Source organism: Centroberyx affinis, unplaced genomic scaffold (assembly GCF_046629955.1).
Source record: "Centroberyx affinis isolate AG114_WGS23_722 - 3 ecotype Tasmania unplaced genomic scaffold, CSIRO-AGI_Caff_v1 ptg000086l_1, whole genome shotgun sequence".
Taxonomy (NCBI): Eukaryota; Metazoa; Chordata; class Actinopteri; order Beryciformes; family Berycidae; genus Centroberyx; species Centroberyx affinis.
The window spans coordinates 303-26,330 of record NW_027278794.1 but is presented as its reverse complement, the minus strand read 5'-3'; the positions used below and the strand labels follow the sequence as shown (position 1 = coordinate 26,330).

Here is a 26,028-nt window from a genome sequence, read left to right as displayed (position 1 = left end):
CCTGAGGATCCCCCAGGAGGCGCTTGCTGGGGAAACAGATATCTGGGCTGCATCTGGGCTACTCTGCTGCTCTGTTGCTGCTGCAACCCTGACCTGTATAAGTGGCTAGAAAATGGCTGTAGGGATAATAGAACTCACTTTCTCTATCAAAGCCATAAAATGTTATAAATGTTAACAACATAATGGTATAGAATGAGCCACAATGTTTGGATGATTTGCTGTTTGATGATTCGACTGTTTTTTAATCTTGGGTAAGTTTGTTGTCTCAGGTTAACTCCAGTCTTTAGGTTTGAGGTTGGCTGGTGACACGGCTGTGACCCCTCTGTTGCTATAAAGACCACTCACATCCCTCGGTAACCATGGAGATGATGGAGAAACGGGAGGCATGCACGTCAAAATCATAAGTCCAAAGGAACTGTAAGAAAAACAAAAAACACTGAAACATAAAAGGATGAAAAAACAAAGTCAACAGCTAAACTCCAAATCAAACAGACATCACAGGACAAAAATCAACATTTAAAAAAAGCACATAACTGATGACTGGTGATTATTTCAAATACTATACATGCAAACTCTCATTGAGTTGGTAACAGATATAAAACCAAAGTGCTGCATTAATCCCTGGTATAAAATACACAGATAAATGTCAGTAAATGTCAGTTTAGCTGGAAAATTTCATAATTCCATAATTATCATAATTTGAAACAATTATCAAACACTGATTATATGTGGTGATATCATTAAGGAGAACATTATTATTTTTCACATTTCTGGTATCTAGGAATACTATTCATATCCTGATTTGAAAATAAAACTAAAAGGACACAGGAGTATACACAGTATATAGTATTCATAGTATGTGACAGTATAGGACGTATACAACATAGAATGGACCATTAGCGTGTTCAAATCAACACGCTGGCTTCATGTCAGTGGACTCCATGTTTCCATTCATCCCTCAAAGACAGGATAGAAGCAAAGCTATTTATTCCACCCTGATGATTTATTCATCAGCTGAATCCTTCAAAGCAAAAACACGCTAACAGAGTTACACCCATACAGGTTTCTGAAAGCTGAAACCAACATAGCTGGATTAAAGATGCTGGTAGATCTTTAAATTTGCCAAAAGATTCCAAATATTCAGTGTTTCTCCCAGAATTGAATTCTTGTCAGGGTGGAAAAGCCTCTGAAACAGCATTCTGACCATCAAGGGACACTAAAACTCTCCATTTAAACCGAGGATAATGATTATAAAAATAAGTGCGCTAGTGCTTTCTAGGTGCTCGGATGGAGGTGGGGAGGGGACGGGGGACGGGGGACGGGGGACGGGGGACGGGGGGCATGACTGCAGTGAGTGAAACTGCGTTGCCTTTTTAAAGCTAAACCTGTTAACACCAAAGTGCTGTGGCAGCACAGTGTTGATGCTGACTTAACCACTACAGTTAAATCAGCAGCTACTTCCTGGTCTGTGGATGTTGGTTGATGCTTGTTTGACTTCTTCTACCGTAGCGCCTGGTGTACAGGCGCACGCTGGATTTACCTCCTGCAGGGCTGAACACCCTAACTCACCTAAACACTGAGCAGGGCCAACATGCAAACAAGCCACACACACACAGAGCCCGGCTCTTATTGAGGTATCCCCGAGCACCAAATAATAATGCTAATGCTACTAATAATAATAATTCATAATCATGCGTGCTGGTGTTACTAGTAATACTACTATTACTACTACTAATAATAATACTAATAATAAAACATAGATCCATACTTGTGTGGAATCTGATTAAAATGTAAACAACCATAAACAACCAGTGTAGTATTGATCAATTCTACAATAAATATGTAATCAATCAAACTGCATCATATCCATCATATCAGACCAGATCCAGTTTAATAACAGGAGAATATCAGAGCAGAAACCAGTCTGACTGGTTAACAACACACACTAATGGCTGCAGTACTGCTGAGAGATAAACATGACGAAACAGGAGAGAGGGAGGGAGGGAGGGAGAGAGAGAGAGGGAGAGAGCGAGAGAGAGAGGAGAGAGGATAATGCACAGAGGAGGTAGAGAATAGAGATGCAGAGGGAAAAGTGGGGGAGGGGCAAATGAGGAAAAGACGCAGAGCAAACGAGAAAGAGAGAGACATACAGAGAGAAAGAGAGAGCTAGAGTGAGGTGTTCATCACAGATCAATGGGTTGAAGCTGACTCAGCTGTACAGAGAGAGAGAGAAAGAGAGAGACAGAGAGAGAGAGAGAGAGAGAGAGAGAGAGAGACATAGGGAAACAAAGGATGGAGGGAGGAGTTGAGGGGAATGAGAGAGAGCGACAGAGAGAGAGAGAGAGAGGGAGCCTGAAGTCTCTCGCCCACTGACGCATGCAGGAGCATCAAATATTCATCTCACTGCTGCACTCAGATCCAACGCAATACTACTGCAGGAGAGGAGGAGGAGAGGAGGAGAGGAGAGGAGAGGAGGAGAGGAGAGAGAGAGAGAGTTGCTCATGCTAACAGCAGCTTAGTTCCAGTTGGGTTTTGATTAGCATGAAACTGGACTACAAAGACCAGGATTACTGACTGATGAATAATTATGTCTGGCGGCGTTTTAATACTTTTCACAATAAAAGACTCAAAAATCACCATTAGCCTTTTCAATTAAAGCCTAAATAATTGCATTAGATGAAGCTGAATGCAGGCAGTGAGCAGTGAGGTGCGGCTCTCTCTTTATCTCTGTCTGGAGAATCAAAACCTGATTGATCTCACAGTTTTTATCTTTCTGCTGCAGAGAAACGATCAGAAGACACCAGGAATTTATCTAGAAGCCAAATCTAAAAAATCCCATCAAGGAAAAATCAGGACCGACGTTCCTCTCGGACTAATACTTTATCACACTGACCAAATAATAATATCTAGTCCGTCCCTATCAGTAACAATTGATTGATCACTATGATACTATATAACAGACTAACAGTACAGTACAGACTGACACAATCTACAACTAATGTATTGAACTAATGTACTGCAATGCAGCAAACCCGCCCTGTCTGTCTGCCTGTCTGTCTGCCTGTCTGTCTCTGTCTGTCTGTCTGTCTCTGTCTGTCTGTCTGCCTGTCTGTCTCTGTCTGCCTGTCTGTCTGCCTGTCTGTCTCTGTCTGCCTGTCTGTCTCTGTCTGTCTGTCTGCCTGTCTGTCTCTGTCTGTCTGTCTGTCTGTCTGTCTGTCTGTCTGTCTGTCTGTCTGTCTGTCTGCCTGCGTAGTTTATTATTATTATTCTTGTTTAGCAGGTTGAAGGAACCTGAACTACAAAACATAACAGATAAGAATAAAGAAATAGATTGATAGATAGACAGATACAATAATGTAATCCAGTGAAATATTGATAACTGTTGGAATTATTCTTATTTTTTCCCAGCATGCAGCTCAGTTCAGCTGCAACACGGACGAGGAAGTGTTTCTGGCTGCTTCACCTAAAACTCTTTTCCCAGATGGGTGACGGAGGCGGAGTCCAGACTGCTGTCCGCCCACTTCCTCCATATCTCATTAATATTCAAATAAGCCCCTCCCACTGACACTTCCCGCCCTAACTTTCTGTTTCATTCGGAAATAAGTCAATACACAGAAGAAAATCAGTCAAATGCAGCTCATTAACTGTCTGTTGAGTTTTTACAGTCTTCTGGTTCCTCTTCCCCACAGTGAGGCAGCTGAGAAACACCTGGCTCTCCCTGTGGCTCTGTCAGCCTGCACGCTGGCCATAAAGTTTCTTACCGGTCGGACCTCTCCGGTGGTGTTGGTGTACTGCCGGGCCAGACCGAAGTCCAGCATGTAGCACTTCCTGTAGGTGGAGGGAAGCCGGCCCATCGCAAAGTTCGACTGCAGGAAAAAAACACAACAAGACTTCAGCTCGCTTCAAGACTGAAACCATGAAGAGAGAAACCTGAAGCCTGCAGGTGAGATGACAAAACCAACATCTGCAACACAGCTGGAAAAATCAACTGGAATAAACCGCCAACACAACTGCAGCTGAATCATTTGAATGAATAATTTGTGACTGGTTTGCCATAAAAGGAACAAAGGCTGCTACATTTTACTGTCATGAACACGTTAAATAAAACATAAAATCAACTGAATTCATAACAGAACAGACTTAACTTCACCAACTTAATCCATTTTAACTCAGCACTGAAACCATATCAAGTCTGAATCAAGTCTCATATCCGCAGCTTTTTTAACAAGATCAGAATAATAAACATCACAAGACAACAATCCTCTACAGATCTGGAGACTGAGTTTAATTCTACTGACTGACTTAACTGATTCAACAAAGTTTCATAAAAACTAGAGAAAATCATTCACTCTGAGGGGCACCGCCATAATCACCATGATATATTACACACAACCCGTTATGCTAACGAGGGTGATTAATTAAGCTAATTAATGCATTAATTTGCAAATGTTTATGTCTACATACTTGACTTCAGGTAACACACTGGCAGTATTAACATGAACTCTGTATCTTAAAACATTAAGAAGCAGAGGTGGGGACTCGAGTCCCAGTTTTAACTGCTTGAGACTTGACTTGATGCATGAAGAGAAGACTTGACACTTGACTTGACCTGGGTTCTGCTGACTTGGGACTTGACTCTGACTTGTACTTTGATGACTTGAAAAGGTTTCTAAAGTCTTGACTTGAGATCTTGTGTTTGTGTGAATGACTTAGATTGAAAGTGATGAGATTTGTTCCAGCAGACGACTGAATTTAAATTCTGTTTTCTGAATTTGTATGGAATGATTGAATTTATTGAAGTTGAAACTGATTCTAGAAATCAAACTCATGATGCTCTTACCAAGTTTTTATCCTATTAAAACCATATTGCATTGAAAAGTCCTAGATATTTAGTTTTCTTTAAGATATTAAATTGATACTGGACTCTTGATTTGTTCTGACTTGACTTGCTGTTCTACATTTAGACTTGAGACTTGACATTAATGACTTGGACTTGACTTGGTAATCTACATTTAGAGTTGAGACTTTACTTGAGACTTGTGCCTCAAGACTTGTGACTGACTTGGGACTCGATCAAAGTTGACTTGGTCACATCTCTGTTAAGAAGTTGTAGTAGTTTCAAGAACATTTTCCTCTTAATATGCAAATGTATGCAGGTAGTATACAGTGCTCCATTATCTTATTATTATTATTCTCTTCTTTTCATATTATTATCTTCCTAGTATTCTATTTTATTCAGTTGTGATTTTTTTGGGAGGCCTGGCTCCAGTCTGACTTTAGACATTAGATTTAGATATTTTAATGATTGCTTGACCCATCAATGCCCATCAAGGGACTGGTGTTGAAAATTAGCTTTGGCTATATACATGTGTATGGACACTGCTTCTGCAACTGTCAAAGTTTCTATATACTTGTCCCTTACAAATAAACAAATAAACTAAACTAAACTAAACTAGATCAGGTCATTCAGCCTCCTGCTCTCAGCTTGCTGTGTGCGTCGTACCGGTTTGATGTCGCGGTGCAGGAAGCCCACAGAGTGGATCGCTTCGATGGACTCCAGGATCTGCTTCCCCAGCCGCAGGGTGGTGCTCATGGTGAAGGTTCCTCTGGGCTGACTCCGCCTCAGGTCCGCCAGGTTACGGCCCTGACACACAGCAAGTCACACTTTATTACATAACAGTAATTAATTCTCCACTCAAGTGTGACATAATTTTTCAGCCCAAATATGAGATTATGGCCCCGCCCCCTTTTGGTCTAATGTGAAAATGAATAGAGTTTTAAAATGATGTTAAAGCCTTTAACTGCGTCCAACACTATTATTGACTCTTTCTGTTTTGAACCTGTGAAGTGAGGATAACGCAACATCCGCGCCATGGTTGTTAACAAAATATTTTTTATCAATATATGTAATAACTTCATCATATGTAATTTCTACTAATTTCTACTATTTCGCCCATTTTAAGAACAGAATGGTTGGCAAACAGGATCCAAAAATTCCATTCATTTATGCCATCGGTAGAAAAAAAGGATCCAGACAGAATCTGAAACCCCCGAAATGACGACAACACTGGAAAGGACAATAATAATAAGGCTAATAATAATGCTAATGCTAATGCTAATAATAATAACAACAACAACAGGATTAAAAACTAATTTAAGGTAAATCCAACAGCAGTGACCAGCAGACTCACCTGAAGCTGCATTACCACGTAGTTGAATTTGTCGTTTCTCCCGCAGCCAATAAACTTACAGACATGGTTTTTACCTGGAAGAGGAGAAGAAGAAGACAGAATCAGCAGAGGTTCCTACCTGCAGTATGAGGCAGGTAACATTCACTCTGCATTAATATGGGTGTGGTTAGATCAATGCCAAATAATTGGCATTCAAACGGATGCTTACAGTCATAAGATTGCATTGTATGCAGATGACGTTTTGTTGTTCTTATCTAATCCAGATGTTTCTGTACCGATCCTTACACAACTGACATGCAACTTTAGCTCAATTTCAGTTTACAAGATTAATTTTGGAAAGTCTGTTGCCCTCCTGATGGGGAGATACAGGGAGTCTGATATTCCAGACATCTCTTTCCAAATTCTAACAATGGCTTTAAATACCTTGGTATTCTTGTTTCATATAATATGAATGACTTAATTAAAAATAATTCTGTAGTATAAAAGATTCATATGTATATAACTGCCGCTTCATAACATCTATCAGATTCATACAGTTGTTTGTGTGAAGGTTGAAGATTTTTTAGCAAAAAAGACATTTTTATTAAAAAACTGAGATGTTGTTGCTTAATAGTTGCTATGTTTGAATACAATGAAAGTATTTGATTTATAGGGGTTTGATATATAGGGTAGAAACTGACCTCAGCAGCAGAACAGCATGTTAGGAAATGCCACTCTGAGAAAATAGCTGCAGCCCCTTGTGATAGTTGATATTGCAATTTTATATTTTTATTTTTTTAATATTTTATATTTCTAATTGTGCAGCCCTAGTTTCTGTTGCGTTTGTCCTCAGCTCTGCACACTGGAACACATATTGCTATAGTAATAATAACAATAACAATAATAGTAATAATAATATAAATTAATAAATTGTATTTGTACAGCACCTTTCAAAATGAAGTCACAGTGTTTCACAATAAAAGAACCCAATTCAACAGTAAAACAATCAACTATACAATAAAATAAAAAATAAAATACAATAAAATAAAAAACACCAAACATAAAAGAAAAAATGGCTGAAAAGCCCTAGGTAACAGCAAGAATAAAAAAGTCGTTCCACAGCTCAGACTTCCCAAACAGCAAAGACTCACCTCTAGTCTTAAGGGATAATTTCAGCGATTTCAGACCTATATTGTCTCTTCCACACCTGTAATTTTTGGACCCTGGACAATATTGTCTCCAGAGTCAGTGGTCGCCATATCGTTTTCACAGACTGCCTTTTTTTGGAGATATTTTGACAAACCCTGTTTGGACTCATTGGGCCTCATGCAGCAACATTCTCTTAAATTTCTCTTAATTTTCTGTTAAGCAAAAAAATAAGAGAAGTCAACTCCAGATGCACCAAACGTCCTTAACCATCCAGATCTGCTCTTACCCAGGTGTGCTGAATGATGAATCCCACTTGATCATAAATTGGAGGCGCGTGGCCGATTGTTTATTATTAGCATAGGTAACGCCCCCTAAACACCATATAAGGGCGGGTGTTGTGCCGTGTGCAAATATGGTGGCACATGGCCAAGAATTGGAGAGATGCTCTTGGCAATCTGAACCGGCTCAGCAGCCGTTCATCCGCCTCATCAAATAGATCTGTGTGATCTGTAAAAACTCTTTCTCTGTAAGGCCTGGATGGACAAAGCATCACAGAGCAGCATGTAAGCCGTTCAGAAGCTGAACGCACGCAATATCATCCAAGGGTTTTTATAGTCTTAATTGGGATCAATGGACCAATAGTATTTCTTTAGCCCACAAATTCAATAATCCAATCATTATAATTACTCTAAAACATATAATAATCTAAATTTGATTATATGATATTCATGTGTTTTTTTATGTTCCTCAAATTTAAAACTTATGTTTCCTTGCGTTGGACAAACAATTTGTGGACTGTGAAAACGAGATGTTTTTTTCTTATCTTGGTAAGAGTGCTCTCGACCACTCGTAAAATTTTCTCTTACCTAAGAGAAGAGCAAAAATAAGAAAACATTGGTGAATCCCAGAAATCAATGGGTACTAACAAAATGAGAATAAATCGAGGATACTGCATGGGGGCCAGTGTTAGCAGCAAGAGGCAGTGGAGCTCGCTGTTTAAACCGACAGCTGAGTCTGGAGCCAATACTGTCTGTGGGTCCAAGTGCTACAGGGAGGAAGAGACTCATTATATACAGGAACAAAATCAATGATTTTATCCTTTATGTCTAGAAAAATTCCAAAGTCCAAACTAATTAAGTTCAGAACACATCAGCCAGGACATTAAACTGGACACATTTCCTTTTAAGGAGTCACACGGCTGTTCACTTCAGTATTACACATCATCTACTGTTACTCTGATCGCTGACAGTCTGTCTAATGAGTCAGCCTGCTGCGGCCCGACCTCCGCCTGCCTGCTGCCGTTACTCAGTCAGCAGTCAGTAAAGAGCCGGAGTCGAGAGCTGCGGTGACTCAGCCGGCCAATGGGAGCCGCTCTGTTAATTAACGAACGGACCAATCACATGTTGTTCTGGCACACAGACATGTGACACCGTCCCTGCTTTAGCTCTGTGGTTATATAACGCTAAAACACGAGGAGACGTCCCACCATCTATCATCACCTGATTCAGTTTGGAAGACCTGCACAGAAAACACCTTCACAAGTCCGCAATGACATCTGTGTGTGTGTGTGTGTGTGAGTGTCAGTGTGTGTGTGTGTGTGTGTGTCAGCATGTGTGTGTGCTTTCCTCCTCTCTGCTCCTCTTTCCTCTTAAGCTAGACAGATATTAGAGCTGCACAATTAATCGAAAAAAACAAACAAACTGAAAATCACAAAATGAACTACTTCAATTTCCAAATCACAAGAGGCTGCAATTATTTTCTCAGAGTCCTAACATTGTATTCTGCTGCTGAGAGCAATTTCTGGCCTATAAATTAAATTACACATATTAAAAAAAATCATTGTATTCAAAAAGAACAAATTTTAAAGAAACAACATCTTAGTTTTTGATTAAAAATGTTTCTTGTCTGAGAAATCTAAAATGTTGAAAAATGTGTATCTGTAAACTGTATTGCAGTTTTTTGCAATATTCAGCAAGATAATCACATCATATTCTTTGATATCATGCCTGACTAGATGTTTAGTTTCACTCTGCTTCCTCCAAACACAGTCAGAGTTTTAACAGCACAGTGAGGTTAAAGGTCAAGCAGACGTTGAGATGATGATCTGGGTGTTTCTCCATTTCAGGCTGCAGAACCTTTCCAACCTGGTTCCAGGTAGAACTCTTCTTATTAAACTTGACTTAAATGACTTAAAGCTGCACTGACTAGACAACTTTTCCAAATGGCAGCAAGAAAAATTCAAACTTCATGACTAGGGTTGAGTTCCGTTCGCTGGTTCCATTTTGGAATCGGCTCCAAGTTGGTAAAATACGTTAAGCTTTGAGTCTGACCAATCTCTTATCGAATCTTTTTTCTCTCCTCTCTCTTTATGGGCTCAATAAAGAGTCAAAAAGATTTTGAGCTTGTAAAAAAGATTCTGAGCTTGTGAAATGATTTTCGCAAATAATTTGAGACTTGCAGTTGTATATCAGCATTTGTGAACATGTGAAAACATTTTGCATGAATGTATTTGAATGTGTGAATGTGTAAAAAAGATTTAAGCAAACACAAATAATGTGTAAATGTGTAGAAAAGATTTGTAGTTGTAAACAACATTTTGTGAAATGTGAGGTTGCAAAAAAAACCTCACAGACAGAGCAAACAGTTTTGTGAATGTGTGATAAAAGATTCAGAGCAGCAAACTGTGTGATGTTGCTCAGAGTTGAAGTCTGTTCATGTGACATCCAGGTTACAAGCACTGAGTTTTGACCCTGTTTTGCCTCGGGAGTCTTTCTCTGCTGCTGTTCAGGAGACACTTTTAGATTTCCCTCTTTTTAATTTAATTCGGACAAACAGTCAGTGAGACGCTCTGCTCTGCTGCCGCATCACTTCCTGTTTACCCTGAGAAGACGCTGCAGGTTTACAGCTTTAGCAGCAGGACTCTGCAGTGTGTGTTCAGTCTCACCCTGCAGCTTCTTCAGCACCGCCACCTCCATCTTCAGAACCTGTTTGGGCTGCTGGGCCGACTCCACCTTCAGCGCCACGTTCTCCCTGGTCAGAAGGTCCAAGGCCTCGTAGATCTCCCCGAAACCCCCCCCACCGATCTTCTTCAGCTGGACGGGGGAAGCATGACGGAAACGGTGTTAGTCTGCGTTATTTAGCTGAGCATAAAGCTGATGATGTAACTGAGTGGGTAAATAAATTTTGATTCATGTAGCACCTTTCAAAACCGGGGTCACAAAGTGCTTCATAAAACAAAACAAGATAACAGACACTTAACAGAAATGAAAGAAATAACAGCATGACAGACAAAAATAAAAAGATTTTAGTTTTTAAAGTTTTTAGTTTTTAGTTTTTTGCTGTTTAAACATTCAGCTGGGTTTGCTGATCTCAGATTAGTGGGAAGTAGTGATGGACAATCAGTTTATCTCCTGATACGATTCGATACGTGATCTGAGGTTCAGGATTCAATACAGCCAGGATGCGATGTGATCAATAAAAGTTTAGTGTCAACAAAGTCTGACAGTGCAGAATTTCTAAGACTCAAATCTTTCTAGCGATGCCATTGGCTGCTAGAATGTAAACAACAATTTAAAAATGTCATTACAAAGTGACAATAATATAATCTGGATGGAGAGCTTGTGAAACTGTGATGGTCAAGAGTCTCATTGGTGATTAATACAGCAGAATAACATGGAGCTGATATCACCATTCATGTTCCTGACAGCAGAATAACATGGAGCTGATATCACCATTCATGTTCCTGACAGCAGAATAACATGGAGCTGATATCACCATTCATGTTCCTGACACAACATACAGATCGTCACATTTTGTATTGTGATGTATTGAATTTCAATATTTTGTCCCATCCATAGTGGGAAGCTTTTCCAAAAAGGGTTTATTGTTTAAGTTTGGACCAGAAGCCTTCAGTCTGAAGACCTAAGAGACCTGCTGCTTTGTGTCGGGGCAAAACCTCACTGATCCAGACTGTTCAAGGCCTTACAGGTGATTAACAGGATGTTAAAATTAATCCTGAATTAAGTGATGTGAACCCTGTGATCTCTGTGAGAAACTTTGAAATAATTGTAACCTACCACTGGGGCTTAAGCGAGGCATGTGAGTGAGGAATTACGGCAGTTAAGAGTAGAGAACATTGATTAGCATTGATTATTCCAAATCGTGTCCGGACCCCCCCTGACCCCCCCTTCCTGGGAAAAACAGAGAGTTGTCCCCCTCAATATATCGTTGTAAATATAACTATATAATTTTAAATAATATAATAATATGCATTGAAATCACTTGTGCTAATTATAGACGCAAAACAATGCGTGTGAACCCCCACACGCATGAACCCCCACACACATGAACCCCCACACACATGAACCCACACACACATGAACCCCCACACACATGAACCCACACACACGAACCCCCACACACACATTAACCCACACACACATGAACCCACACACACATGAACCCACACACACACACACACATCAGCCCTCAGTATAAGTGTCTGTGGAGTGATCTCTGGAAGTGTGTCAGTGGTGGCTGACCTCCAGTCAGTAGCTACTTTGCAAAGGTTAACTTAAAACAAAGGATGTGTCAGACATTTTTCTTTACTTCTACCACTCAATAGAATAAAACACATTTCCAGTTGTAATCAGACTACATTTTGTTCGCTCCATTACCTGAATCTTGTGCGTTAACGCGACCGCCATATTGGTACGGGGCAGTATAACTATTATTACTCTATAATTACTATTAATATAATTATTTAAAACATTTGAACATGCTGATGCAACCCTCAAGTTATTTACCTATCAATTATCCAGTATACTGTATATAGTAGTAATAAGGGTTTCCTCTATATACATTTAATACAACAGTACTTTTGGCGGCACCTTTGGTGTCCCCTTCACGAATTGCTCTTGAGAAATTTTTCTGTTTATTGTTTCCCTCCAACAGTGAAATGAAATATCCGCCCTTGGTCACCCTCTGTGGCTCTGTGGCTCTGTGGCCCTGTGGCCCTGTGGCTCTGTGGCCCTGTGGCCCTGTGGCCCTGTGGCTCTGTGGCTCTGTGGCTCTGTGGCCCTGTGGCCCTGTGGCTCTGTGGCTCTGTGGCCCTGTGGCTCTGTGGCCCTGTGGCCCTGTGGCCCTGTGGCTCTGTGGCTCTGTGGCCCTGTGGCTCTGTGGCTCTGTGGCTCTGTGGCCCTGTGGCTCTGTGGCCCTGTGGCCCTGTGGCTCTGTGGCTCTGTGGCCCTGTGGCTCTGTGGCCCTGTGGCTCTGTGGCTCTGTGGCTCTGTAGCCCTGTGGCCCTGTGGCCCTGTGGCTCTGTGGCTCTGTGGCTCTGTGGCTCTGTGGCTCGGTGGCCTGGAACCACGGCAACCGAGCGGAGAACACAAATTGATCAGCCAAGTGCAAACAGCCTGCAGTTTCACATGCAGCGCTGCGCCGGGATCTGCTGCCGTCTGATTGGCTGCGACAGGCCGGCCGAGCGACCGAGGAACTGCGTTACGCAAGTTCTTATTTCAGGAAAGCAAAGCCTTGCCACGGCACATGGGATGCAATTAAAGGGGTATTTCACCAGAAAAATATGAAGAATGATGCCAACTAATCTGACTTTAAAATCAAATAATAGCATGTAAAGCAATACTGTATTTATGTGTGAACATTTGCTCATATGAGTTGAATCTCTTTCTGAAACCCGAACCCAAAAGTCAGATTTCCATCACACAGACCAACAGACCCTGAAACATTTTTCTGTGTAATTTTGTTTGTTTGCAACACAAACGGCCAGCAGAGGCAGAAACAGGTCAGAAGCTATCAAGACATCACCGCTGTGGAGAAAAACACACAGCAGAAATGTTTTTCTTCTTCTTACTGGAATTGCACATTTCTAAATTGATTCTTGGGTGAGTTTCATGACCGTTGGGCCCCTGAAACATTTCAAATCAGTGAGAAAATGTAGATGTGTGACGCTTGTCCAACAGCAGTGTTATGCTTGTTAAAAACTGAAAATGGAAGAAAGGAGGGAGGGAAAGTGTAAAAGAGGGAAGGAAGGAAGATGGGAAGGGGGGAAGGAGGGAAGGAAGGAAGAAAGGATGGAAAGAAGGAAGGAAGGAGGGACATTTCCAAGTTTCATGAATTTTCGGACCTTAAACCCTTTTAAAACCTCGCTGTAGCTTTTCCAAAACACATTGAGAAAATGCAGGTGTGACTTTTATCCAACAGCAGCTTGTTAAAAAGTGCAAACACTCGACCACAGTGAGAACACAGTGAAGTGTGTGGGGGGGCGGAGGAGGCGTCCTGACTCACCACTTTCCAGCGGTCTTTGACCATGCAGTTGGGCGGCAGGATGTCGGCCTGCTCGGCCGTCCCGTTCATGTTGGCGTTGTCCTGGAGGCCCGGCACTAGGCACTGCATCTGCCAGCCTGACAGAACACGAGCAGCTCCCAGCTTAAACGAGCCATTTATCTGTGAGGAGGGAGGAGGCAGGAGAGGAGGGGAGGAAGGGAGGAAGGGAGGAGGGAAGGAAGGAAGGAAGGAAGGAAGGAAGGGGGTTCAACAGGACAGCAGTTGGTTTTAACGAACAGACATTTTATGCAAGCTTTATTTCTGCAGGGAAGGTTCACTGAACTCCGCCCTGCTTCACATTCACACTGGGAGCTTCCCAGTACAGCCAGTCTGTACCGGTGGCCCCTGGGACAGTCGTAGCAGTAATAATAACAGGCATTATAAATGGCTGGCCGCCATTAGAAGCCATTCTCCTAGCTGCTAGCTGGATCAGGCTACGGGCCGGTGGGGCCGGTGTTTGGGGCGGGGGGGCAGGAGGGGGTGGGGGTGGGGGGGGGGGGGAGTTGATGGTATTTGCAGTAACTGTAGCAAATATCATGTTGACAGGAAGCGGGCTGGACTCGCCTCTCTGGTTTCATCCTGATGGGAACCGCTGCTCGATGTCGGGATGTCAGCTAGACAGCCAACCTGGCATCATAACATACTGAACATACTAAATATAATAAAATGCTAAATATAATATACCAGTGTGAACTAGATAACCATCTGCATGGCATAACAAAATGTTTAATATAATAAATATAAATATAATATACCAGTCTGAACTAGATCAGCATCTACATTACATAGTACAATACTAAATATGACAGAATAGAAACACTACAGCAGAATAGTGCTGCAGGATGCTGTAACAGTGTTGATTCATCATACTGAGCTAGATGACTGTGTCTAAACTGCAGCCTACATGTGGCACTGACTGGTCCCATCATGGCTCCAGTCAGACCTGAACTCACTGGTTTCACAGCTGGAGGAAACAGGTTGTGTGGTTTGAGAGCGATACAGTCCTATCTGCCATGAATGGTTATCAGTTTTCAGTGGATTTGTGGGGTTAGACTTTAGGTTCAAAGTGATGCATGTCAGTCCCCAAACCATGCTATTCTGCATGCAATGCCACGGGCCGTCAGTTGTGCATGCAGAGCTCAGCTGGACCGGGAGTAATGGAGTCTGTCCGCTGTGTTTCCAGTCAGACCGGCTCTGACGGGACGAACCAGACCGGGAAGGTGGGGAGGCTTCTCTACATCTGCAGTGAAACAGACTGTGCCAGTCAGACAGCAGCATCCATCTACCAGCCTCAGTGTGATCAGCGTCTGGAAGACTGGAACACTGTAAATGTAGTGAAACCTGGTGCAGTCGTCAATACGCCGCTGAGCCGCCAATCACTGCAGAGGGGCGGGACCACAGCATTTCCCCATATTGTCTACAATAGTCATAAACAATATAGTATAGTAATCATATAGTGTAGTATTATGTTGTATAGTCCAGTACATAGTATAGTATAGCCTAGTATATTATAGTATAGTATAGTATAGTATAGTTTTATTGTTTCATCGTATAGGATAATATAGTATAATACTATATAGCATTGTATAATATAGTACAGTATAGTATAATGTAGTACAGTATAGTACTATATAGTATAGTGTAGTACAGTATAGTATAATAAAGACTAGTATAGTATAGTACAGTAGTATAGTATAGTATAGTATAATATAGTATAATAAAGACTAATATAGTATAGTAAGGTTTAGTATAGTATAATATAGTATAGTATAGTGTGGTATGGTATGGTATAGAATGGTTTAGTATAGTATAGTATATTACAGTATAGTATAATATATAATATATTGCAGTATATATCATAGTATAGTATATCATAGTATAGTATAGTATGGTTTAGTATAGTATAGTATAGTATGGTTTAGTGTAGTATAGTGTAGTACATAGTATAGTATAGTATAGTTTAGTATAGTATGGTTTAGTATAGTATAGTGTAGTACATAGTATAGTATAGTATAGTATAGTATAGTATAGTATAGTATGGTTTAGTATAGTATAGTGTAGTACAGTATAGTATAGTATAGTATGGTTTAGTATAGTATAGTGTAGTACATAGTATAGTATAGTATAGTATAGTATAGTATGGTTTAGTGTAGTATAGTGTAGTACATAGTACAGTATAGTTTAGTACAGCATAGTATAGTATGGTTTAGGATAGTATAGAATATTACAGTATAGTATATGGTGTAGTGTAGTGTAGTGTAGTATAAAGTATAGTATAATATGTAGTATAGTATAGTATAGATAGTATAGTTTTAGTGAATGTATATTGGAGGGAGATGCTGTGGTTCCAGCAGTTGAATCTGATCAAAGCGTCTCAGCAGCAGATCAGAGTGAGACATCCTGACAAAGATCTTCCTCTACTCCTCAGTGTGTCCTTCTGTCCTTCTGCTCTGTTGTTTAGTAGTTAATCAACTAATCTCTTAACAGGAAAGTGGGGGACAGGGGGGTTTGGGGGGGAGGGGGGGGGGGGGTGCTCTGCCAGAAGCCGGGTTGCATTCCAGTTGTTCTCTGATGGAAGTTTAGAGCAGCTGCAGCCGGAGCGGAGCAGAGAGAGCTCACCATAGTTCTGAGCTGCTGGAAAACCTGACGGCTTACAACAAATCCTGAGCGGGACAAAACCCTTCCTCTGTCAGCCTGCAGGCCAAACACAGGCACACACTGTTAACACACAGCTCAACACAGGGGCAACCAACACAGTCAATGGGTCATTAATAGATGAATGAATGAATAGATGAATGAATGAATGAATAGATGAATGAATGTATGAATGTATGAATGAATGAATGAATGAATGAATGAATGAATGGATTAATAAATCAATAGATGAATGGATTAACAAAGTAATGAATAGATTAACAAATTAATGAATAGGCTAGATGAATGAATGAATAAATGAATAAATTAATGAATAAATGAATAAATTAATGAATAAATGAATACATGGTTCTACTACACAGTTCTGTTATCTACTGATGCAGATAAAATCCTCTTCCATCTGTATCAGCGCTACTGAATCTCTCCTCTGCACTCTGCAGTGCACAGTCATGGGTCTTCTGTACGCATGCGCAGTTTCACATCCTCCTGATCAATAAATCTGGCCCAGACTGACCCGAATTATGTATCAAACATATGCATTCATTCTACGTTTAAATTTGCATTAAGACATTTATTTAGTGACGCATTACATGTGTAACGAGGCTGAACAAGTTGAGCCTTCGTGCCTCGCGGTGGCGGACTCCCACCTTCTGACTGACGGGGATTTCATTTCTTTAGAGATAATAAATGCTGGCTGTGGTCCAGGTCGGACCTACCTGGCGCACAGTCCGCTCCTTTTCCGTCTTTTGGGAATCTTCATCTGGGATTTTATTTTGGCACAAAACGTCCTGAGCCAGAAAACCCACCGTTCCTCTGAAACGGGCCAAGCGGCCTCAAACTCCCGGGACTAAGCCACCATTTCCCCTTCAAACCCCCCGGGATCAAATCGGTCCGTCCGTCTCCTCTCAACTGTCCCGCACCGACCCGGGATCAGCCGTCCGCTCTCAAACGCACAGGCCCGGCAGCTTTACAGGACAAGGACGCATCGAGCGCGGAAAGGACAGCTATTTAATTTCTCATCAGGGTCCAACGCCGTTAAAATCCCGTCAGATGCAGCCGCTGTCCTCCAGATGATCTGACTTCACCTGCTCGGCATCCCACTGCAGGGAGCGACGATGCAGAAGATCATCTGCTGCAGCGCGCCTGGAATAAAAACCTGACAGCAGGGCGGAGAACCGACAGCCGAGCAGACACCCGAAAACCCGCTCAGGTAAACCCGGACCGGCTGTCAGTGGGTGTCGGTGGGTGTCGGTGAGCGCCTTTGGGTGTCAGGTTCTCCAGCTCCAGCCTGTTTGTCCGCACTGCAGCTCTGCCTCCAGCAGCGTCAAGCGCGCATCAACACGACCCACTAACACAACATCCTGTCAGCACTTTCAAAATAAATCTCTCTGTCACGCACATGGGCTGCCACCTTTTATGTACTGGAGTAACGCAAACTACAGAAGTGCAAATAAGCAATAAATTTGAATAGGAATCTGTGTTTTTTTGTTTTCATCGTTTTATTTTTTGATCATGAATTTACCCAACCATAAGGAACTCATGAGGAAATATGATACACCATGACACAATATAATATTTTTACTATCTTTTTTACAGCTGGGGATTCACCCCACATTCAATATAATGATTACAATGAATATTTGTAACATTTGTGCTGTTCTGTGCGCTGCAAATTTTATGCTTTTATTTTGAAAGCAAACTCACCCTACTTCTAGTCTTATTCTGTCTAACTGTAGTAACTTGACACAGTTCGGCCTTCCATAGATCAACAGTGTCAAGTCAGACAGGAAAATAACGGAAGTTAGGTAATTTTACCTTCAAAATAAAAGCATAACATAAAAAATATCCTTATTAATTACTGGGGCGTACAGAACAATTTATTGATAGACTCTGGACTGCAGCTGGACACTTTCCGGCATATATCTGCACTCTGCACATCAGACAGCACATATGACACACTTCCTGACTGTTGTTCTATAGTATAGTGACACAGTGAACAGATGATAAAGCTAATGCATTCTGCACACTGCAGTTTTCCTGTAAATAGTCCCTCCATCCTGCAGCTTTGTTACATTAAGCAGCTGGTAATACGGATAGGTTAAATGAAAGACACATTCTGTAATAGGCCTGTATTTCATAAAGTTTCTTTACTGTGTTAGTCTGCAAGCCACAACACTTCCTGTCCGTCCACCTGGCCCTCTGCAGGCTCTTCATGTGAGTTTAATGCACATTTGTGCATTATGCACATTATTTACATTCCATTTTAGTGCTTTATTGTTTTATTGTCTTTCACAGATTTTTACTGCTTTATTAGTACTGCTACTCTACTTGTCTTTTTCTCTATTGATTTCTATTAGGCTACTTTTGCTGCTGCAATGATCTAATTTCTCCACAGAGATCAATAAAGTGTCATCTTGTCTTATCTGTCATGCCTCTGGTTAAATGGGCTTTTCCAGGATGGCAGACATCCTTTCAAACTGTCTGGCAGTGTCTGTGTCTGTGATCTGAGTCTGCAGCCCTAAACATATCGACTATAGGTATGAATACATCCTGTGATTAGGACATTTAAAATAACAACAACTGCATTTTCATCACTGCAGATTCCACCTTAAATATTCTCTTCATTCTCTGTTTGGCACTTTGTATCACTCAGAAAACACTGCAGCCTGCGTTCCTCGAGAAGGCTTTTATTTTGACAATGTTGACCGGACGTGCCGAGTTACATTCTGTCTAGCTTGACGCTGGAGCGCTGACCCTCCTTGTGGACGACAGGCGGCGCTGTTCAGCCGCTGGTCCCACCTCACCCAGCCTGTCCGGCGGCAGGCCGACCGCCTCACTCACTTCATCATAATGTCAGTTAGTATAACGTTATTATAATGTTAGTATAACGTTATTATAATGTTTTTTTATGATGGTACAGTGACGGCAGGGAGCCAGTGACCCGCACAGCCTCATCAATAACAGATCAATATCCCCGACAGGAAGCAGCTGGCGCCGCAGGCCGACGCTCCGCTCACAACAAAACCCGCTTCAGTCCACAATAAACCGGTTTCCACCCGGCGGCTCCGGCCCGCGGCTTCTTTTAATATTAAATAAAATATTATTCTCCAGGCCGAATGAAGCGCCTGCCGCCGCTCGCGCTGCACAAATCTCCATCTCCATCCTCTGGCCTCCGACCGCCGCACACACACACACACACACACACACACACACACACACACAACAGATTTACTTCCAGCAGATTCACCGTCTGGATGAATATTCCGTCATCGCTCCGCAGATTAACGGAATGAAGAAGATCGTCGCCGTTATTAACGTGATTTCTGATTTCCTACCTGAATGTTGTGTTCCGTCCGGATGACAGAGAGCCGAGGATCCACTCCCTCTCCTCCATCTCTACAGCATCAGCACCACACACACACACACACACACACACACACACACACACACACACACACACACACACACACACACACACACACACACACACACACACACACACACACACCCTCTGCGCCTCCATCAGAGGTTCACTCCACACCGCCCCCTGCTGACTCGGAGCCTTTTCTTCATCACAGTAAATCTAAAGTGAGTTTATTCTGAACATCTCGGGTCCGTTTCAGATATTTACTGTTAATATTTCTGACAGGAGCTTCACAACAGAGCGCTGCTGTAGGCTACTGCGAGACTGGGATCAATTCATGAATGAACTCATCAATTCAATTGGAATTGGAAAAAAAACAAAACAAGAAACAGAATGTGAATTGAATTGGAATTTCAAGAAGTTGAATTTAATTCAGTGAAATTCTGAAATTCCATGTATTTTTCTTTTTTCTTCCCACATATCTGAGATTCCACATAGTGTTTTATATGATCAATACTGAATATCATAACATGTTAAAGGAACCTTTCAGCTGCTGTTTGATGCAGAACATGTGATGGTGATCCATACATTATGATTTTGTCTTTTATCTGATTCATAATGTTTTGATCTATAATGTTTAGAGTCGAGACAAACTCTCTTAGAAATTTAATGGAATTTCTTGGAGTTCAGTTCTGATTCCTGTCGTTTACATTCGGTTCACATTCAGTTTCCTCACAGCTGGGAGACTTTCACACTGCAGGAGCTGAACCTGTTTACCATCCGGTCTCACTGAAGGTTCAGGACTGGACATACAAAAAATACATTTCATATACCCTATATAACAGTGATTCTCAACTTTTTTTAATATCAAGGACCCCCAATTTAGCAGACATAAGAGCCACAGACCCCATTTGATGAGATTTTGTCTCTCGGACCCAAATCTGAGACTATTTTTATTGTCAGATATGATTTTGTCCAGAACTCTGTGACTGTCTGTATTGTAGGTACAGGAGAGATAAAAGTGAAACTATGATCAAAACAGTCTTCTATATTCTCTAATTGTGTTAACTTCTTGTAAAGTTTGCCAATTTATCAGTTTGCTGGGGACCCCCTGGAACCCCCTCAAGGACCCCTGGTGGTCCCCGGACCCCATGTTGAGTACCACCACTTTATAATATGTTTGTAGACAAGTCAAAAATGAGATAAAAATGTGTTTATACACATAGATGACACTCATTACAAATATATTTTGAGCAGCCAACATATAGGTTGGATGTGTTTTAGCAGGGATGTGTTGTTTATTATTATATATATAAATTATATGTTTATTATGATTATGATTATGATTATTATAGCATTGAAGGAATTCTGATCAGAGGTGAAACCTGAACTTCTGGTTGATGTTTCTTCTGCAGTTCAGTTCAGTCTCAGTCTCTCTGCTCTGAACCTCCAGTTCAGTCTACAGCTGAGGACCTGTGTGAAGCCACCCTGAGCCTGGGGCAGCTGCAGTAACACACACACTCCACCAGGGGGCGATCTCTCTCTCTCTCTCTCTCTTTCTCTCTCTCTCTCGTTCCCTGTATCCGCTTCACTCCTTACAGTGTCATATGTATTATAGACCTCTTTATATTAGTTATGGACAGTACTATTGATTATTTTTGTATTATTTGGTGTAATGTTAATGATGTTTTATTATTTATTGTTAATTTCCTACTGTTCTGTTTGTATAGGTTATGGATTTGTGTGTGTGCAAGTGTACATGTGGATGTGTTTGTACATGTATGACACATGTATGTGAATTTATATAAAGTATGTATGTTGGGTGGTTTTACTAAAAGCCCTTAAGGTTTTTGTTGTTATACCACCTGTGCATTGTGTATTTTTGTATATGTTTGTTCATATTTTTTTTTCCTTTTCCAAATTGCATCCGGCTCCAGCACAACTCAGATAACATCATAAAGTTTTCAATGACTTACTTATAAATAAAAAATATAATAACTGTATGTGGTAAAATATTTTCTGTTTTTAAATCTTGAAGAAAATCCTTTTCCTGAGTTGCTGAATTCAAAGTGAACTGAAGCCAAACCTGATTCAGACATTTCACATTAAGTGTTCATTCACTAATGTTACGAATGCATTTACTAACATGAATTAAACATGAATAACAACATTAATTAGTTAATGTTAAAACTGCAGTAATTGATGTTGTGATGCCCATGTCTATAATGCATTATAGACATACTTATAATGCGTTATAATATGCTTATAGCACTGTATAGTTATAAGCACTCATAAATATTCATAATGCTTTATAACAACAATCATAACACATTGTAAAGCATTTTATAATGACTTATAAGGTCAAGTACCATAATACTTCATAATTCTCATGGACATTTTTTTGCAAGGATCATAGTGTATTATAATTCTCATAGTTGCAATACATTACAATCATTTTATAATACATTATAATCACATTATAATGTATTATAACAGTGAATTATAATACACTATGATCCTTGCAAAAAGAAAAAGGCTGTGAGTGACCAGCAATTATGAAATATTATGATACTTGACCTTATAAGTCATTATAAAATGCTTTATGCTTTATAATGTGTTATGATTATTGTTATAAAGCATTATGAATATTTATGAGTGCTTATAACTATAATTATACAGTGCTATAAGCATATTATAACGCATTATAAGTATGTTTATAATGCATTATAGACATGGGCGTCATAGAAAGTGTTACTGATGTAGTTATACATGTTTGTTAATAATGTTAACTAATGCGTTTACTAACATTAGTTGAACAGTGACTTAAAAGGGTTTGGTCCTTTGTCTCAGTCTGGACTGCTCTGCATAGTAAATGGATTAAAACAGAATTTCCACCCATGAAATTTCAGCAAGAATAGTCTTTATCTGAAAAATATTGATTTCACGACTTTTTATACAGAGCTGTAAGCTAAGAAATATAAAAATAGAATAATAGATATGACTTTAGGATTATTACCTGTTCATATGGTTTAAACATTGCTCTGGATAAACATCAAATTTCAGCGATATAGACATTTTAATCTGGCGGTATGAAATAATATTGGATACAAAAATGTAAAAAAAAAATGATATTGGTCTTGTTCCCTTTATGCCGGGCTGAAGATCGGGTTTGAAAAGTTCATGTTTGAAGCGTCTGGATCTTCCTCCTCACCCAAGTCTTCAGGACTGAGATCCTCCTCGAACATCCGCTGTAACAAACCGTCCACCGTCCGATATCCTGCCCAAACACCACACCGATATGATCAATACTAATACCAATACTGAGATCAATATCACAGCTGGGACCGTTTCTACCAGCTGGTTATCTCAGCTGACTGCAGCAGAGCATCTTGTCTCTTATTTCTCTGTTTTATCACTGAAACTCAGTCCCAAGTCCCAAGTCAGTCTCAAGTCTTGAAGCACAAGTCCAAGTCATTAATGTCAAGTCTCAAGTCTAAATGTAGATTACCAAGTCAAGTCCAAGTCATTAATGTCAAGTCTCAAGTCTAAATGTAGAACAGCAAGTCAAGTCAGAACAAATCAAGAGTCCGGTATCAATTTAATATCTTAAAGAAAACTAAATATCTAGGACTTTTCAATGCAATATGGTTTTAATAGGATAAAAACTTGGTAAGAGCATCATGAGTTTGATTTCTATAATCAGTTTCAACTTCAATAAATTCAATCATTCCATACAAATTCAGAAAACAGAATTTAAATTCAGTCGTCTGCTGGAACAAATCTCATCACTTTCAATCTGAGTCATTTACACAAACACAAGATCTCAAGTCAAGACTTTAGAAACCTTTTCAAGTCATCAGAGTACAAGTCAGAGTCAAGTCCCAAGTCACCAGAACCCAAGTCAAGTCAAGTCTCAAGTCTTCTCTTCATGCAGCAAGTCAAGTCTCAAGCAATTAAAACTGGGACTCGAGTCCAAGCTAAACCAATAAGATGCTTAAGCAAAATCTGACTTTGGTAGAATATTATGGCCCGCGTCTGCTAATATTTCACCATATATTAATACTATATATGCACACTATACATACTAAGACGGTACATACACTAAACATCGTGTTCTGTTTCTTACTTTTTGAAGCGATTTTAAACATCAGGGTGTGTTTCTTCTTTGCTGATTGGCCGGTTCCCAGGTCGTTGTCGCTGGTTTCCATGGCGTCCACCAGGTTTTCCTCTAGCTGTTCCCTGGTTGACAAAATAACATCAACAGGAATGCAAATAAATCATCTAGTCTGACAGGATGACACGCATACAATAATAAATATGTTCAGTAGCATCCAAAATGGCTACCTCAGAGCCCACTGACCAATCAGATGCCAGTATAATTCCATCTCACAGTCAAGAACATTATAGCATGTTAAAACATCTAAAGGAAATCCTTAAAATTGAAATTCCACATTTATTCCAAGAGGAGGCGGAGTCTTCCGGTCGGGAATAAAAGTCTGTGTGTCTCAGGAAACTGAATCTGAATTAAGAAAACTGAGAATTGGGAAAACCAAATTTGAAGTTTAAGATAAAAGTTAAATAAAATTTCAAATTGTGCCTAACAAATTTTTTAATTAATTCATTCAACAAATCCATTGTTTTCAATTACACAGCTGTGTGTATGTAGGTTAATTTCTGTGTGTGTGTGTGTGTCATCATGTCCAGGGTGAGTGACAGCTGCTGGTTGCCATGGTAACGTACTGAGCCACAGCCAGCTCCAGTTCCTCGATCTTCTTCTCCAGAGAAGTCTGCAGGTCGCTCTTCTCCACCGAATACTCCATGAAGAACGCTTCCAGGACGAACGCCACGAAGATACTGCAGCGCGGCGGGGGGGAAGCAGAGCATTATGGGATGGATGTGACGAGGGGCACAGACTACAGACTTCAGTCTCGTAAAGCCAAGTAATTGCTGAGTCATTGGTGTTGATCGTTAACCCAGTGAACCACCCACAGATACATTATGGTCCGTTTGTGATGCCGGACATTTTTTATGTTTCCCAGTAAAACTCTCCTCTCTTCTTTCAGCTGAGAAATATTTTTAGTTTTTCTAATAAACAGTTAGAAGCTGAACTGAAACGTATTTTACTGTTGAGCTCACTGGAAGTCTGTCTGGACACTGGAGTTTAGGGAGCTTCAGCTAAATGATGAGAATCTAAAATTTATCTGTAAAATGATTCCTACTGTTTGTTTTAACCTGCCAGGCGTACCAGATGGGTGGAGTTTACCACACCACTACCATGAGTTTGAGAAAGTCCAGACAAAGACAGGATTTGAAAGCCAGATTAGTCTGATTTTCTGTGATTGGGATTATCCAATTTGTCCTGATGTAGTAAACTCCACCCATCTGGCACACCCTGAAGGTTAAAACAAACAGAATTATTTTGGAAATACATAAATATATTTGCCCCAGATGGGCTGTTCAGTAGGGATGTTTCCCATGAGTGACGATGACGATGATGATGATGATGATGATGATGATGATGATGATGATGCGATGCCATTGGTCTTACTTGATGATGATGATGACGACCACGATGTGGAAGAGGACGAAGAAGATCCTGGCAGACTTGTGAGTGACGTCTGTGAAGCCGGTGGTGAGCAGTGGAGCCGCGTTAAGGAAAACAGAAATTCAGCTGTTCAGTCCAGTCTAGTCTGGTCTCTGTTCAGTCCAGTCTGGTCTCTGTTCAGTCCAGTCTGGTCTGATCTCTGTTCAGTCCAGTCTGGTCTCTATTCAGTCTAGTCTGGTCTCTGTTCAGTCCAGTCTGGTCTCTGTTCAGTCCAGTCTGGTCTTTCTTCAGTCCAGTCTGGTCTCTGTTCAGTCCAGTCTGGTCTCTGTTCAGTCCAGTCTGGTCTCTGTTCAGTCCTGTCTAGTCTGGAATCTGTTCAGTCCAGTCTAGTCTGGTCTCTGTTCAGTCCAGTCCGGTCTGGTCTCTGTTCAGTCCAGTCCAGTCCGGTCTGGTCTCTGTTCAGTCCAGTCCAGTCTAGTCTGGTCTCTGTTCAGTCCAGTCTAGTCTAGTCTGGTCTCTGTTCAGTCCTGTCTAGTCTGGTCTGGAATCTGTTCAGTCCTGTCTAGTCTGGTCTCGGTTCAGTCCAGTCTAGTCTGGTCTCTGTTTAGTCCAGTCGAGTCTAGTCTGGTCTCTGTTCAGTGCAGTCTAGTCTCATCTGGTCTCTGTTCAGTCCCAGTCCAGTCTAGTCTGGTCTCTGTTTAGTCCAGTCGAGTCTAGTCTGGTCTCTGTTCAGTGCAGTCTAGTCTCGTCTGGTCTCTGTTCAGTCCCAGTCTAGTCTAATCCGGTCTCTGTTCAGTCCAGTC

The 26,028-nt window shown here is 40.9% G+C and overlaps 1 protein-coding gene across 1 annotated transcript in view; it reads right to left on the bottom strand.

Moving 5' to 3' along the window:
- Positions 1-19,691, bottom strand: part of ttbk1a (tau tubulin kinase 1a) — a 48,107-nt gene extending 28,416 nt beyond the window's left edge. Inside the window, exons 1-6 of the mRNA XM_071522252.1 lie at positions 19,652-19,691; positions 13,623-13,781; positions 10,264-10,411; positions 6,192-6,265; positions 5,504-5,644; positions 3,762-3,866 (exon numbers count right to left, since the gene is read on the bottom strand). Coding sequence (XP_071378353.1) covers positions 3,762-3,866; positions 5,504-5,644; positions 6,192-6,265; positions 10,264-10,411; positions 13,623-13,730 — 576 coding nt within the window. The 5' untranslated portion in view covers positions 13,731-13,781; positions 19,652-19,691. The remainder of the gene's footprint in view (positions 1-3,761; positions 3,867-5,503; positions 5,645-6,191; positions 6,266-10,263; positions 10,412-13,622; positions 13,782-19,651) is intronic.
- Positions 19,692-26,028: the final 6,337 nt, after the last annotated feature.